The sequence below is a fragment of the Equus caballus genome, chromosome 5 (assembly GCF_041296265.1).
Source record: "Equus caballus isolate H_3958 breed thoroughbred chromosome 5, TB-T2T, whole genome shotgun sequence".
Taxonomy (NCBI): Eukaryota; Metazoa; Chordata; class Mammalia; order Perissodactyla; family Equidae; genus Equus; species Equus caballus.
This window is the reverse complement of record NC_091688.1, coordinates 61,277,773-61,293,882: the sequence shown is the minus strand read 5'-3', so window position 1 is coordinate 61,293,882 and position 16,110 is coordinate 61,277,773. Positions and strand designations below refer to the sequence as shown.

At 34.3% G+C, this 16,110-nt stretch overlaps 1 protein-coding gene across 13 annotated transcripts in view; it reads right to left on the bottom strand.

Annotated features, from left to right (window-relative positions):
- Positions 1 to 16,110, bottom strand: part of ST7L (suppression of tumorigenicity 7 like) — a 90,317-nt gene that overhangs the window by 48,154 nt on the left and 26,053 nt on the right. For 10 of the 13 annotated variants that reach the window (XM_070268514.1, XM_070268513.1, XM_014740056.2 and 7 more), the window contains 5 exons: positions 9,563 to 9,717; positions 7,998 to 8,095; positions 7,619 to 7,733; positions 5,376 to 5,448; positions 4,343 to 4,445 (listed from right to left, as the gene is read on the bottom strand). In XM_070268514.1, coding sequence (XP_070124615.1) covers positions 4,343 to 4,445; positions 5,376 to 5,448; positions 7,619 to 7,733; positions 7,998 to 8,095; positions 9,563 to 9,717 — 544 coding nt within the window. The remainder of the gene's footprint in view (positions 1 to 4,342; positions 4,446 to 5,375; positions 5,449 to 7,618; positions 7,734 to 7,997; positions 8,096 to 9,562; positions 9,718 to 16,110) is intronic. The other 3 variants (XM_070268510.1, XM_070268508.1, XM_070268509.1) reach the window with 1 other exon arrangement.

The following is a 16,110-nucleotide window of genomic DNA, read 5'->3' as shown; positions in this document are numbered from 1 at the left end:
AAATTATATGTTATAATCGTATTTTCAACTATGGAGATTCACAACGGTTTTGGAACATATTAATTAAGAATGTCAATGGCCTACTGTAATAATAATGTTAAAGAATACCTTCTGTAATAAAAAGACATTAAAAAATGTCCAAAGGACCTGAACAGACCATTTATTCAAAGAAGATATACAAATGGCCAATAAGTACATTAACAGATGCTCAACATCAAGTCATTAAGGAAATGCAAACCAAAACCACAATGAGATACCACTGTACACCTACTAGGATAACTATAATCGAAAGACAGACAATAATAAGTGTTGATACAGAAACTGGAACCCTCACACATTGATGGTGGGAATGTAAAATAGCACAGCCACTTTGGAAAACAGTTTGGTAGTTTCTCAAAAAAGTTAAACGTAGAATTACCATATGACCCACCAATTCTGCTCAGAGGTACATATACAAGAGGGGTGAAACCATGTGTTCACACAAAAACTTGCACGTGAATATTCATAGCAGCATTATTCATAATAGCCAAAAAATAGAACCAACCCAAATGCCCATCAATTGATGAATGGATAAACAAAATGTGGTATATCCACTCAATGGAATATTATTCAGCCATAAAAAGGAATGAAGTATTGATACATGCTACATTATGCTAAGTGAAAAACTCAGACTTAAAAGGCCACCATATGTACGATTCCAAATCCATAAAGACAGAAAGTAGATTAGTGGTCACCAAGGATTAGGAGCAGGAGGGATGGGGAGTGACTGTGAATAGGTACAGGGATTCTTTTTGGGGTAATGAAAATGTTCTAGAATTAGATAGTGGTGATGATTGTACAATTGCATGAATATACTAAACAATCACTAAATTATGTACTTAAAAGGGTGAATTGTATGGTATGTGAATTATCTCAATTAAAAAAAGAATACCTTCTATAAAACTATTTGATGGTTGAATAATAAAGAATATGAGACACTAGAATGACTGAAACAGGATGCTGTGGAAAATTGAAAAGGTGTGAAACATTTTCTACTATAAAATTTATTTGCTTATTTATTTTTGGACTCAGTTTTTTTCTTTTAAAGGAATTAATTTTCCTCCCTTCCTCCCTTCCTTCCTCCCTCCCTCCCTCCCTTCCTTCTTTCTTTCTTTTTTTTGAGGAAGACTAGCCCTGTGTGAACATCTGTTGCCAATCTTCCTCTTTTTTTTCTCCCCAAAGCCCCAGTGCATAGTAGTATATCCTAGCTGTATGTCCTTCTAATTCTTCTATGTGGGATGCTGCCACAGCATGGCTTGATGAGCGGTGTTAGGTCCTCACCCAGGATCCGAACTGGCAAACCCCAGGCCACTGAAGCAGAGTGAGCGAACTTAACCACTTGGCCATGGGGCCAGCCCCTAGTATTAAATTTAAAAACTGACAATTTCTATAGTAGCTGAAAGATTCACAGTCTTTTTCTTGTTTGGTGACTAAAAAATATGTTTGTTGAACCAAAACCATAGCTAGGTGATGAAGAACAAGTCAAAAACCATGAAAACATGCTGTTCTAATTTTTTACTATTATTATCATAGTTACCGTACACTGAAATTCATTCAGTAGATTAAAAAAATCTGTAAAAGCAATCAATATTAGTGAAACATCTAAAGCAAATTCATAGTCCGAAAAGATTGATGTGATCTTCCTCTATTGCACTTTTAATAGTTTTCAGCTTTAACAAATTGCACAGCTCTACACCTACAGCCGTTTCTGCTGCAGTTATGTGGAAAGTCGCCAAAAAATATTTTCTGCTAAAACAGCTTTATCCTTTGTCATTTTACTGGTAAGATTCATACAACATTTGACAAATCTGCATAATAAATTTGTAAGCACAAAAGAAGATTTAAAATATATATATTTAAATGTCACTGTTCATTAGGATAAATAAGTTATCATGACCCAGAATTGAAGTTTGACGAAGAAAACCTCTAAAGCCCTTTCTGTTTGCTGGCTCCAACTAAGAGTCAGGAATAGACACCATAACAGAAGAGAGAAAGAGAAAGAGAGAGAATATCTGTACATACATCATCACTTGTAAAACCCTAGCACAAACAGACAGCCACAAATTCCAGAGCTCTCCCAGTTCATAGAACACCAATGTTATTTAAGTGGGATGTTATTCAAGTTGTTGGAGCTTAAAATTTCTCCACAAAACCTTAATAATTATCCTGTTAGAAATTAGAAAATATTTTGAACTAAATTATATAAAAACTATTGCTCTAGTATGTAGTTAAAACTGTGCTTAGAGATAGATTTATAGACATAAATGGATATATCAGAAAGAAGAAAGGCTGAAAACTAATGGGTTAAGTACCTATATAAGAAGATACAGGAAATAAAAAATAATAGGGCCAAAGAAAGTTGAAGGAAGGCCATAAAGAGCAGAAATTAATGAGCCAGGAAACAAACTGTAGAGAAGATCAACAAAGTTACAGCTCAGTTCTTTGCAAAGACTAATAAAATTGATAAATCCCTGGGGAATCTAATCAAGGAAAAAAAAAAGGTAGCCAGTGTTTGGAATTAAAAAGTACATATTACAACTGATCCAGCAAATATTAACATGGTGAGAAAAGGATTTTATGAAATCTTTATGGCAATAAATTTGAAAATTTTGACAAAATAAATTGCCAGAAAAATACAACTTACCAAAAAGTAACAAAAGAAACAATAAATTTGAATACTTATGGACTGGTTAAAGAAATTGAACTTGTGAAATGAAATAAACTAAAGAAATCAAATTTGTTACAAAAATCCTCAAAGAAAACTCCCAGAATCAGCTTTTTCAGCAAATTGTACCATTTAAGTATCATTTAAGGCAGAAATAATTCTAATTTTACACAAATTATTCCAGAGAATTAAAAAAGAGGGACTACTCCTTAACTTGTTCTATAAAGCCAACAATAAAGGAAAAGTATAGACCAAAAATATAAGAAAAGAAGAAAATGACCATAATTAATGTCAGAATAGTGGTTACCTTTAGGGAATAGGGAAGAAATTGTAACTGGGCAAGGGCAGTCAAGTGGACTTCTAGGGGGTGACAATGTTGTTTCTTGACCTCAGAGGTAGTTTCCACTCATTTGCTTTAAAATAAATCACTAAGATGCACATTTCCGTTTTTCACATTTTGCTGTATATGCATTATAATTCATACTAAAAATTTTATTTAAATTTATGGGACCAGTGTCACTTAATGAGAGAATGGTATAAATATTTGTTGACTGTCATTTTTAGGTTTTGGTAATTTTCTTTTTTTTTTTTTTTTAGGAAGATTAGCCCTGAGCTAACATCTGCCACCAATCCCCCTCTTTTTGCTGAGGAAGACTGGCCCCGAGCTAACATCCTTGCCCATCTCCCTCTACTTTATATGTGGGACGCCTACCACAGCTTGGTGTGCCAAGCAGTGCCATGTCCGCACCCAGGATCCAAACCGGTGAACCCCAGGCCACCAGAAGTGGAACGTGCAAACCTAACCGCTGTGCCACCGGGCCGGCCCCTAGATTTTGGTAATTTTCTTGACTCAATCTTTACTTACTCTAACAGACAGCTTCCACTTCTTGGAGATTATCTTTTAGAGATTAATTTCTTTAATGTTTACTAGCTTCCAAATTCCATTAACACACATTATACTGGAATCAACAGTTATGATTACATTTTGTACTAAAGGCATCTATTGTTGAATATTCCATATTTTCTAACACGGGGCATTGTTTTTAAAACCCAAAAGTTAATCTTGAGTGATAACACACAAAGATTAATCAACAATCTGTGCCTGCAAGGTGCATAATATAAAGACAAACAAGATGGGTACAGTTTCATATTGGGCTAAATAAACATGAACTCAGCTTTTTCAGGTAACTTCCACATCTGTTTCCTATCATTGATTATTTTAATCTATTTGTCATCAGTCTTTGTTGACCCAGCCCTAGTTCAAAATCTAGACATCTGTCTAGATGTAAAAAGCTTTTACAGTATCAGGAAATTTTATTTAATGATATGAAATATGAATAATCTTTTACTAGGACCAAGCCATTTTATTTCTTCTCTATAACTACAGTAAAAGAATAGCTAAGTGAACACACTTCAAATTTTATTTTGACAGCAATTACAAAGCCTATAGTGAACTACTGCTCCTATTCACCTTTCTAAATGACCTCTAACATCCCCTTTAAGGCAAATTATAAGCATCAAAATACGGCTGACTGAAACAATTTTGACTCAAATTATGGAGACCCAAACTTTGGTCTATACATTGTCATCAATTTGATAAGATTAAATAAGTAGTATTTCCATCATAAAATTTCTCACTTTTGGTACATGAGGATTAAATTCCACAGCTCTGTGAATTGCTTCCACAGCATTAATTTCTGCTGTGCTTAAGCCTCTTCTGGATGCTGTTTCTGGAGAGAATCTGTAAGAAAACCACAAGATGAAAAAATGAATATTAAAAAAAACCATACACACATATATATATACATATACATGAATTTACATCATAATCTAGCGCCCTGAACCAGAGGTTTCTGGTGATGGCCAAAGCCAAATAACTCCTCAACATGAAAGTAAAGCCTTTGGTTCAACATGTAAAGAAAGGCAGCATAAGAAATGGAAATCTTCAAATTTAGGTAAAGAAAGCCTTCAGAAGTCCACTGAAGGCACACTTTGGGAAAGATAATAAAACAAGAAATGCTACACAGGGACATACAGAGAATCTCATGAAACAGTTTTTCTTATCAATTTTCAATGAGAGGAAACAGACTGAATATTCTATTCTTATTCTTATCAAGGCACAGTAATACAAGGTAAAAGAAAATGGTTGCCATTTGGTTGGCTTTTGAATATCTTACCTGTGGAATAAAGAGACATTCATTAAGGGCAGCCAAAAATACAAGGAAAACAGACTAACTCAGAATTATCTCAGAACAGACAAAACGAAACCTATTTCTCTACCACACACCTTATCATCATCATTGCAGCTACTATGTACTATATGTACCTTCTTTCTAGCATTGCTTTAGGCACTTAACACACACAACCCTCACACAACCACCTTACAGTATTATCCTCATTTTACAGAGAGGAAGAGACTCAAACTGATTAACTTGCCCAAAGTACTACACCTGGTATGTGATAGACTTTGAATTTGAACCCAGGTTTACTTACCTGTAAACCCTTGGTCTTTCTACTACACATAGTAAGAAGCTTCAAAGCCCTATAAAGTCAAGGGTCATTCAGAAGCAAGTAGGGAGGAGAAAGACCATCATTTAAAGGCAGAGGATAAAAAACATAATATTGAGTTTAGCAGTCTTTCCAAATTATTGTAGTTTTCATAACCACTTACTTATCTGAAACAGTCCTTGTCTTCAACAGTGCTGCTGTATAACAGATTGCCGCTGACTTTGGAAGGCTTATATCTGTAATAACAATTTTCAACTTAGGTAAGAAGCAGAAAAAATATCTTAAGACAATTTTTCTTTCTCTGAGGAAGATTCACCCTAAGCTAACATCCATGCCAATCTTCCTCTGTTTTTTAGTGTGTGGACCACCAGCACAGCATGGCTGCTAACAGAGAGGTGTAGGTCCGAATCTGGGCCACCAAAGCAGAGCATGCTAAACTTAACCACTAAGCCCCTGGGGCTGGCCCAACAATTTTTAATAAGAATAATTCATAGCATAAATTCAACAGATAAAATATAATGGTAGAAGCACGTGACACCTAATTGCAAAACCTGAGTTGGAATCTTGATTCTTCTATTTACTAGCTATGCATCCTTGAACTAGTAGCAACTTCTTTAACCTCAGTTTTCTTTTCTCAAAATATGGAAATAGTACTTTTCTGGCAGAGATTAAATTAAATTATGTCTGTGAAAGCCCTCAGCACAATGGTGAAAAGTACTCAACACATATTTATAATAATCTGCTTACAATACTACTATTCAGGGAAAAAGGCATAGCATAGCTAAAACTATGTAAAAATTCCACCTGTTCAGAGAAAAAATAAGATTCGGAAAAAAAATTTAACAGTAGTTAAATTCAGGTGATACAACCACAAGTGATTTCAATTTTTTCTTCTTCCTATGTTTTTGTATTTCCTACATTTTCTTAATTGATGATTTTTTATCAAATAAAAAAAAATTAACTGGGAACTAGAATGAAATTAATTATACAAATTCTTTCTTAAAGAGTCAAAACAATGTTATCAGAAGAGTAAGACTGAAGAACTTTCTTGTTTAGATTTCAGAGTTATACCAGCAAATGGAAAACTAAAAAAAGTAAATTTGCTTTTAACTTCTTCAGGGTTCTAGAATGGTAAAAAACTGGGGACTCATAAAAATAACTGAAAACATAGAGGCATATCTAAGTTGTTAGTTTTATTTTATTTTTAATGAATCAGGTCCTATCTGATTTTTTTAATATTCAGTCCCTAAACTTGTTCATCATAAGTACCATAAGCAGGTCATGCATCCGGTAAGTTACATATGGAAAGACTTTCTCACAAATTTCTCCATGAACCTGCACTATTTGGTAGTACTTCCTAAGAATTCCAAATGTTTAAAAGAAATAAACTTTTCTTTCCAAGTGTAACACATTTCAAACTTTCCAAGTCATGGGATTGCCAAGTCAATGGGTAGGAACTTGCAACAGGACAAGTGTGAATAAGTGACTTACATGTGTTCTGTTATAGTGAAAGATGCGTTATAGTGAAAGATATTATGGTAGTGAGGATATTTTCAGCTTGGGGTGAAAAGCTGATGCCTCACTCAGAATGACAAAGGTATGCTTCTTAAAAATTCTCCCAACTCCATTTGTGGTAAACTGGAATTGTTACACTCTAATAATAAAAACAGCCAATATATATTGATTTCTTACATTTGGAAGACTAGTAAACAAAGAAATAAAATACCTGGATTTAAGTTTAGGCTTGCTACTTACTGGCTGGAAGACCTTACCCATTTACTTAACTTTCTTCAATTCCAGTTTCCTTATTTACTAACTGAAGATAATAAAAATTACTTGTCCTACTACCTCACAAGATTATTATAAGGATGGGATGAGAGAATAAATTACACTGTGTAACTAAAAAGCATTGTGAAAATGTTATTTTGAATTACTCTTATACATACTGCTAAGCAACTTCTGTTAGCCTTCCCTGACACTTCAAAACAAATGAGGTACCATCCTATGTACATGATACCACACACTTTTTCAGTGATCTCACCTAACACACCAGGCTTCAATATAACTACTATTCACTGGTCTGTGTGTTCCACTAAACTGTAAATCCTACGAGGGCTAAATCCATGTCTTTTTCACTGTTGTATTCCAAGCGCTTCACTCATATTAGGCACTCAATAAACAAACAAATAAAACTTGACAGAAGAAAAGTTCCTCCTTGCAGGCTTTTGCTACCAAAAGTCCTGATAAAGAAAATATTTAATAGCAAGGTTGTACCCATGGCTTCTAAATACTGACTGATAAGAATGAAAAGGGAAAGTCACAGAAACACCAGAACAGGATCACATTTATGATTACATAATTGAAAAAAAATACTTTAACCATGCCATCAACTAAGATATCACTCACCATCATATTTTGCTAGGACTGCCTGAACATCTGCATAGGCCTGTAATTCTAAAAGTGATTCTAGGAGATTTTCATGGATGTTCAACATGGTAAGAGGAGGAAATTCTTTCATCAACTGTATATTAAAAGGAAAAAAGATTAAAATTAAAGCAAAAGAACTCAATGGAGCTGACTCAGATTAAAGTAGAAATTCTTTTGTTTCTTAACAAAACTGTGGAGATTTAACCCTTAAGAAATGTATGTATATTAAATAAATATCTTGTTATAAAAACTACTAATTAAAAAACAATGATTATGCATTAATATAACTGGCAACTTAAACCACATTTTCAGTTTTTGGAGGAATAAATATAAAGGTCCAGTCATCAAATTTACTTACATCTCTCATTATCTTAACTGCCTCTCTTATTCTTCCTAATTTTCTTGCACACATTGCCAATCTTCTTTTAATATATACCAGTACATTGGTATCTCTTCCTATTTAATAAAACAAAAAATGACACAACTTTCACTTTTGTATCATGACTTGCTATTTCATTAATATATTATCTATTAACTTTATTTGCTTACCCTAGAAGTTTCAATTAAAATTAAACTGTGTCAGAATGGAAGAATACTAATCATTGTTGAATTTGGGAGATTAACATTGAAATGAGAGTTCATTATACTGCTTTCTCTATTTTTGTATACGTTGGAAGTTTTTTATATTAAAAGCTTAAAAAACATATACTGAATTATTTTTGCCTCTAACAGTAAGTAATGAGTACAGTATATACAAAGCAATTTGTGTATACTTGACAAGCGCATTTTAATATTAATATAAAAGAAACATACATTAATAGGAAAAAATAATATTAACTTACTATTTTAAGTTTCTGCATAAAGAATCTGTTATTTTAATGTTCTCTATTGTTTTAAGTGACAAAAGATGTTAAAACCAAATTTCCATGGCTAGTGTAAACTTTTGCTCAACAGCTAGTAACTAACAAACTGTAAAACTACTTTGAGAAAGGGCTAGCAATTATTTCTGTAACTATCTCAACCATATTTGAGATTACACAAGGATAAATGGCATGACTTTTTTACAGATGTAGTTTCATTAGTTCCAGACTGCAAAATTATATATTCCAACAGTTGTGTTTTAACAACATGCATTAATGAAATATACTGTATACATCAATATTTAGTTTAGAAAGAAAACATTATCCAAATTTTAATTTTCACAAACAAAAGATTTAGAACTTAATTGCTAGCAGATAATGCATTATATAAACATATTTCAATTTATTGTTCACCATCTGCCAAAATCATGAAGCTAAACTCTCTGGCCACAAAAAAATAGCAGGAAGCAGCAGCATTACAGATTCTAACATCTTTGGTAAAAGTGTCTCAATCATAACTGAGAAAGTATTCCTAGTAGGAAAAAAGGATCTCAGTTGCTATGGCCCATATGATCTCAAACACATCACAGAGAAAAATCAACCAAAGAATCAAAGCCAAGTATAAGGCTGATCTTTGTGCTAGAGGGGCCACTCACTACATGGAGATACATACAATCTGAAGAGCAAACCAAATGATATACCTCTACTATTGCTTGGGGTAAGGATGAGGATAAAGGCTCTCCTGAATCTTGAATATTTTTGAGTTGTGTTTCTCCAAAAACCAGCCCAATTCTCCCATGAAATAAATTACTGTTAAATCTCAGACCAGCACATCTCTCCATAACCAGGGCAGATCGGTTCCCTTCCACAAGTATTCTCTAGCTAATACATATTTCTGTCCTGCTGGCTTGTAGATATTATGAATAGATTAGTTATCTCTTATGAAAAGTAGTGAACCTCTAAGCATTAAAGTACTTTTATTGTTGTTGTTTTGTGTTTTAAACATAAAAAAGCTTACTGCAGAAGCTAAAAGACAGCTAAAAATCAGGTCAAATTTGCTTACTCAGTTGAGCTTCATGCTGAGGACTTTGGTGCTGGCATTGCTGTGACCGCCTATAAATTGTTTCTCCTGCCTTGAGTGCCTGTTTAAATAACCTTTCAGCATCTACAATAGTTGTTGCTTCTTCCTCAGCCAGTAGAACATACGCAGTGGCACAGCTATGAAGTAAGCAAGCAATTTTAAATAAAACAGTAAAGCAAGTATTTTCTCTTGGGTATGTCCCTTTGCTCTACGTCACATTTCCCCACTTTTACCTACACCTTCCATCTCTTGAAGAAAAACAACTTCATTCAATATTTTAATTTATTAGGGGCATATTGGTATATTCTTTATGTTTGTTTTTTTCTTCTTTCCTATCTTTCTTTCCCTCTCTTTATTTTCTTTTTTACTTCTATTTGCATTCTCTGACCCTTTGTCCTGTATTTTCCTTTTGTGGAAGGGGGGAGAAAAAAAGATATATAAATAATTACCTGAAAAGTAGTTCGAGGGACTATACATTCTAGTGGTCATGCCTGCTCTGAGTCACTATACACTCTGTAATATACGTCTAATGGGGCAGTTAAGGGTGACGACTGAGAAGAAAGTCCCATGGCCAACTAGGCACCTTTAACATTTGACTCAGAAACATATGATTCCAAGACTAGACTTCTTTCCCAACCCTGAGTATTCTGTGTGCTGCCCCATCCCTTCTTGGACTTATCCACAATAGTACTACAGCAAAACTTCTCTTGGTCTGAATTATAGTCTTTTCTCCTACACTCCTACTCTCACTCATCACACCCGTGCTTACTCCAAGTTTCCTTTTCTTCACCCTGCTAAAACAGAGGTTTCTCTTTGTAAGTCAAAAGCTGGCTAATAGGATAAACTAACTTGTTTTCAGGCAAAAAAGAGAAACACAAAGTTTCCTTTCCATTCCCAGAAATAATAAGTACATATCTTCTAAGACAATGGCCTAGTTCTGATTATCTGAGCTTGCATTGCCCAGTACTACAGTCATTGGCCATATGTAGTTATTGAGCACTTGAAATGTATCTAGTCCAAATAGAGATGTGTAAAATGCACACTAGAGATGTGTAAAATGCACACTGGTCAGTATATGGTCAGTGTAAAATGCACATCGGATCAAGATTTAGAAGAATGTAGAATAATTCGTTAACAGTTTTTTAAAAAATATTGATGCATGTTAAAATGATATTTTAATATTTTGAATATAGCTATATTCAAATTAATTTCACCTCTTTCTACTTTTTAAATGTGGCTACCAGAAAATTTAAAGTTACATATATAGTTTACATTATGTTTCTATTGAACAGTGTTTAAACAAGAGGAGAGAAATTATTGGTAAAAGTACAAGGCCAGGCACAAAACAAAACTGATGGCAAAATAGCAATCAAGCAATTGGGGACAAAAAGGGTCTTTCAGATATGGAAAATGCAAATCATATCATTTGAGTATCCTTCAAATAATACCCTAAATTGAAATATATAAAGATTTCACTAATCAACAGACATTTCTCCATTGCATTACATTGGATTGCTCTGAAGCGTTAGATATACTGCTGCTTTAAAGACCAGGCTCCCTAAGAGCCATTCTAAAATCCAATTTAAATGCTTTTAAATAACAAAATAAAAACACTTTTAAAAGATCAGAGGGGTATAAACTGATGCAGGAGAATAAAAATATTAGCATAATTTTAAATTATAGTATAGCTGTATGATAAAAAGAGGTTCTTTTCCCTTAAAGCTTTCTTGTACTTGTTCAAAAGTATTTTAAGTGGAGATCTTAACACAAAAAATTAATTTTATGAATACTCAATGAATCTTACTATTGGGAATGCTGTTTCTTTAAATTGCGGCAAAATTCACATAACAAAACTAACCATTTTAAATGTATAATTCAGGGACGTTTAACATATTTACAAGGTCATTCATGTAGCAAGTAGCAGTACTCCATTCCTTTTTATGACTGAATGATGTTTCTTTGTATGGATATACGAAATTCTGTTTATCCATTCATCAGGCGACGGACATTTGAGTAGATTCCAATTTTTGGCTATTATAATATTACTATAAACATTTTTTTTTTCCAGGGGAAGATTTGCCCTAAGCTAACATCTGTTGCCAATCTTCCTCCTCTTTTTTTCTTCCTTTTCACCCCTCCAAAGTCCCAGTCCATAGTTGTGTATAGTTGTAAGTTCTTCTGGTTCTTTTTCATGTGAGCCACTGCCACAGCATGGCTACTGACAGACAAGTGGCGTGGTTCCACACCAAGGAACAGAACCCAGGCTGCCAAAGCAGAGCATGCTGAACCCTAACTGCTAGGTCATCAGGGCTGGCTCTGCTATAAACATTTGTGTAAAAGTTTTTGTTTGAAAACCTGCTTTCAGTACTCTTCAGGAAATGTCTAGGAGTAGAACTGCTGGGTCATGGTAATTCTAATTTTAACTTTTTGAGGAACTGTCAAACTGTTTTCCACAGTGGCTGTACCACTTTACATTCCAACCTGCAGCGTATGAGGGTTCCAATTTTTCCACATTTCTGAAAACATTTGTTATTTTCTGGGGAGATTTTTGTTGTTATTGTTATTCCCATCTTGTGAAGGGGTATCTCATTGTGGTTTTCATTTTCTTTTCCCTAATGATGAATGATGTTGAGCATCTTTTCATGTGCCCATTGGTCATTTGTATATCTTTGAAGAAATGTCTATTCAAGTACTTTGCCAATTTTTACTTGGGTTGTCTTTTTGTTACTGATTTATAAGAGCTTTTTTTTTTTTGAGGAAGACTGGCCCTGAGCTAACATCCATGCCCATCTTCCTCTACTTTATACGTGGGACGCCTACCATAGCATGGCTTTTGCCAAGTGATGCCTTGTCTGTACCCAGGATCCAAACCAGCAAACCCTGGACCACCGAGAAGTGGAACGTGTGAACTTAACTACTGCACCACCAGGCTGGCCGAGTTCTTGATATATTCTGGATACTAGACCCTCATTAAATATATGACTTGCAAATATTTTCTTTCATTCTGTGGGTTGCCTTTTCACTTTCCTGATAGCATCCTTTGATGCACAAAAGCTTTTAATTTTTTTATAAAGTGTAATTTATCCAATTTTTCTTTTGTTGCATTTATTTTTGGTGTCATATCTAAGAAACTGCTGCCAAATCCAGGAATGAAAATTTGCCCCTATGTTTTTTTTCCTAAAAGTTTTACAGTTTTAGCTCTTACATGTATGTCTTTGATTAATTTTGAATTAATTGTTGTGTGTGGTGTGAGGGAAGGGTCATGCTTTTGTATGTGGTTACCCAGTTGCCCAGCATCACTTGTTAAAAAGATTATTCTTTCTCTCACTCAATGGTCTTGGCACTCTTGTCAATGATCAATTGACCATAGATACAACGGTTTATTTCTGGACTCTACATTTGATTCCATTAATCTAGATGTCTATCCTTATGATTTAATTACTCTAGCTTCATACTAAGTTCTTCTTTTTTGAGGAAGATTAGCCCTGAGCTGACTGCTGCCAATCCCCCTCTTTTTTTGCTGAGGAAGACTGGCCCTGAGCTAACATGCATGCCCATCTTCCTCTACTTTATATGTGGGATGCCTACCACAGCATGGCTTGCCAAGCAGTGCCATGTCCGCACCCAGGATCCGAACTGGCAAACCTGGGCCACCGAAGCAGATTGTGTGCACTTAACTGCTGTGCCACTGGGCCTGCCCCCATAGCAAGTTCTGAAATCAGGAAATGAGTCCTCCAACTTTGTTCTTCTTTATTCAAAATTGTTTCAGCTATTTGAGGTCTCTTGTGATTCTACATGAGTTTTAGGATCAGCTTGTCCATTTCTGCAAAAATGGCAATTGAAATTTTGATAGGATTGCATTGAATTTGTAGATCAATTTGAGTATTGCCATCTTAACAGTACTAAGTCTTCCAATCCATGAACACTAGATGTCTTTCCATCTATTTAGTTCTTCTTTAACTTCTTTCAACAATGCTTAGTTTTCAGTGTACTTCCTTGTACCTCCTTGGTTAAATTTATTGTTAAGCATTTTAATATTTTTGATGCTATTGTAAATGGAATTGTTTTCTGAATTTCCTGTTCAGATTGTTCATTGTTACTGTATAGAAATACAACTGATTTTTATATGTTTATCTCGTTTCCTGCAACTTGGTTGAACTCTTTTATTAGCTGTAATAGTTTCGGTGTGTGTGGAGTCTTCAAGATTTTCTGCATATAAGATCATGTCACCTGTGAACAGGGATTGTTTACCTCTTCTCTTCTAGTTTGGAAGCCAGTTTTTTACCTTCTTCTTGCCTAATTGCACTGGCTAGTACCTGCAGTACCATGTTAAATAGAAGTGGCAAGAGCAGACATCCTTGCCTTGTTCTCGATCTTAGAGGGAAAGTCTTCCGTCTTTCATCATTAAATATGTAGTTATCTGTGGGTTTTTCACAGATGTCTTTTTACCAGTTTGAGGAAGTTTCCTTCCATTCCTTGATTTTAGTGTTTTTATCATAAACTGGTATTGGAAATTGTTGAATACTTTTTTCTGCATAAATAGAGATGATTGTGTGGTTCTCTTCCTTTGTTCTATTTAATGTGGTGGCTTACACTGACTGATTTCCATATGTTAAACTACCCTTGCCTTCCTGGGATAAATCCCACTTGGTCAGGGTGTACAATTATTTTAACATGCTGCTGGATTTGGTGTGCTAGTATTTTGTTGAGGATTTTTACACTTTTATTCAAAACAGGTATTAGTCTGTAGCCTTCATTTCTTGTGATGTCTTTGTCTGGTTTTGGTATGAGGATAATACTGACCTCATTGAATGAGTCAGAAAGAATTATTTCATCTTCTATTTCTTTGAAGAGTTTGAGAAGGATGTGTGTTAATTCTTTAAGTCCTTCATAGAATTCACCAGTGAAGCAATCTGGTCCTGGGCTTTCTTTGAAAGTTTTAAAATTACTGATTCAATCTCTTCAGTTGTTACAGGTCTATTCAGATTCTGTATTTCTTCTTGAGTCAGTTTTGGTAGTTTGTACATTTCAAGGAATTTGTCCATTTTATCTAAGTTATCTAATTTGCTGGCATACAATGGTTCACAGTATCCTCTTATAATCTTTTTAATTTCTGTAAGGTCAGTAGTAATGTCCCCAGTTTCATTCTTTTATTTTTCAAATGATTTTATTTTTCCTTTTTTTCTCCTTTTTTCCTCCCCAAAGCCCCCCAGTACATAGCTGTATATTTTTAGTTGTGGGTCCTTCTAGTTGTGGCATGTGGGATGCTGCCTCAGAACGGCTCAATGAGTGGTGCCATGTCCGCACCCAGGATGCAAACCGGTGAAACCCTGGGCCATCGAAGTGGAGTGCATGAACTTAACCACTTGGCCACAGGGCCGGCTCCTGACCCCCAGTTTCATTCTTGATTTTAGCAATCTGAGTCTTCTCTCTTTTTTAATTGGTCAGTCTAGCTAAAAGTTTGCCAATTTTGTTGATCTTTTAAAAAACCAATCTTTGGTTTCATTGATTCTACTGTTTTTCTATTCTCTATTTTGTTGATCTCACTTTAATCTTTAATACTTCCTTTCTTTTGCTTGGAGTTTAGTTGGTTCTTCATTTTATAGTTGTTATAAAGTTATTGATTTGAGATCTTCTTTTTTAATATAGGTGTTTACAGCTATAAATTAGCCTCTGAGCACTGCTTTTGCTGTATCTCATAAGTTTTAGTATGCTGTATTTTCATTTTCATTCATCCCAAAGTATTTTCTAATTTCCCTTGTGTTTTCTTCTTTGATTCCTTGTTTAAGAGTCTGTTGTTTAATTTCCACATAGTCTAATATTGTGACATTTCTGGATTTCCTTCTGTTATTGATTTCTAATTTCATTCCACTGTGGTTAGAGTGGATACTTCATATGATTTCAATCTTTTTAAATTTACTGAGAATTGTTTAGGTCCTAACTATGGCATATCCTGGAGAATGTTCCATGTACACTTGAGAAGAATGTGTATTCTACTGTTGTTGCAGAGTGTTACATAGAAGTCTGTTAGGTCTAATTGGTTTATAGTGTTGTTCAAGTCTTCTACTTCTTTGTGTATCTTTTGTCTAGTTATTCTATTCATTATTGAAGTCTCCACCTATTATTGTTAAACTGTCTATTTCTCCCTTCAATTCTGTCAGCTTTTGCTTCACACATTTTGGGGCTGTTATTAGATACATATAAGTTTATACTTATTATATCTTCTTGATGGAGTGAACCTCTTTTATCACTACTTAACGTCATTCTGTGTCTTATAAAATTTTTGTCTTAAACTCTATTTTGTCTGATATTAGTTTAGCCACTCCCTCACTCTTTGGTTACCATTTGCATGGAATATCTTTTTCCAAACTTTTACTTTCTACTTCCTTGCATCTTTGTATCTAAAGCAAGTCTCTTGTAGATAGTATATAGTTGAACTATGTTTTCTAATCCATTCTGCCAATCAATGCCTGTTAACTGGAGAGTTTAATCTACTTACATTTAAGTAACTAATAATAAGGACTTGTTTC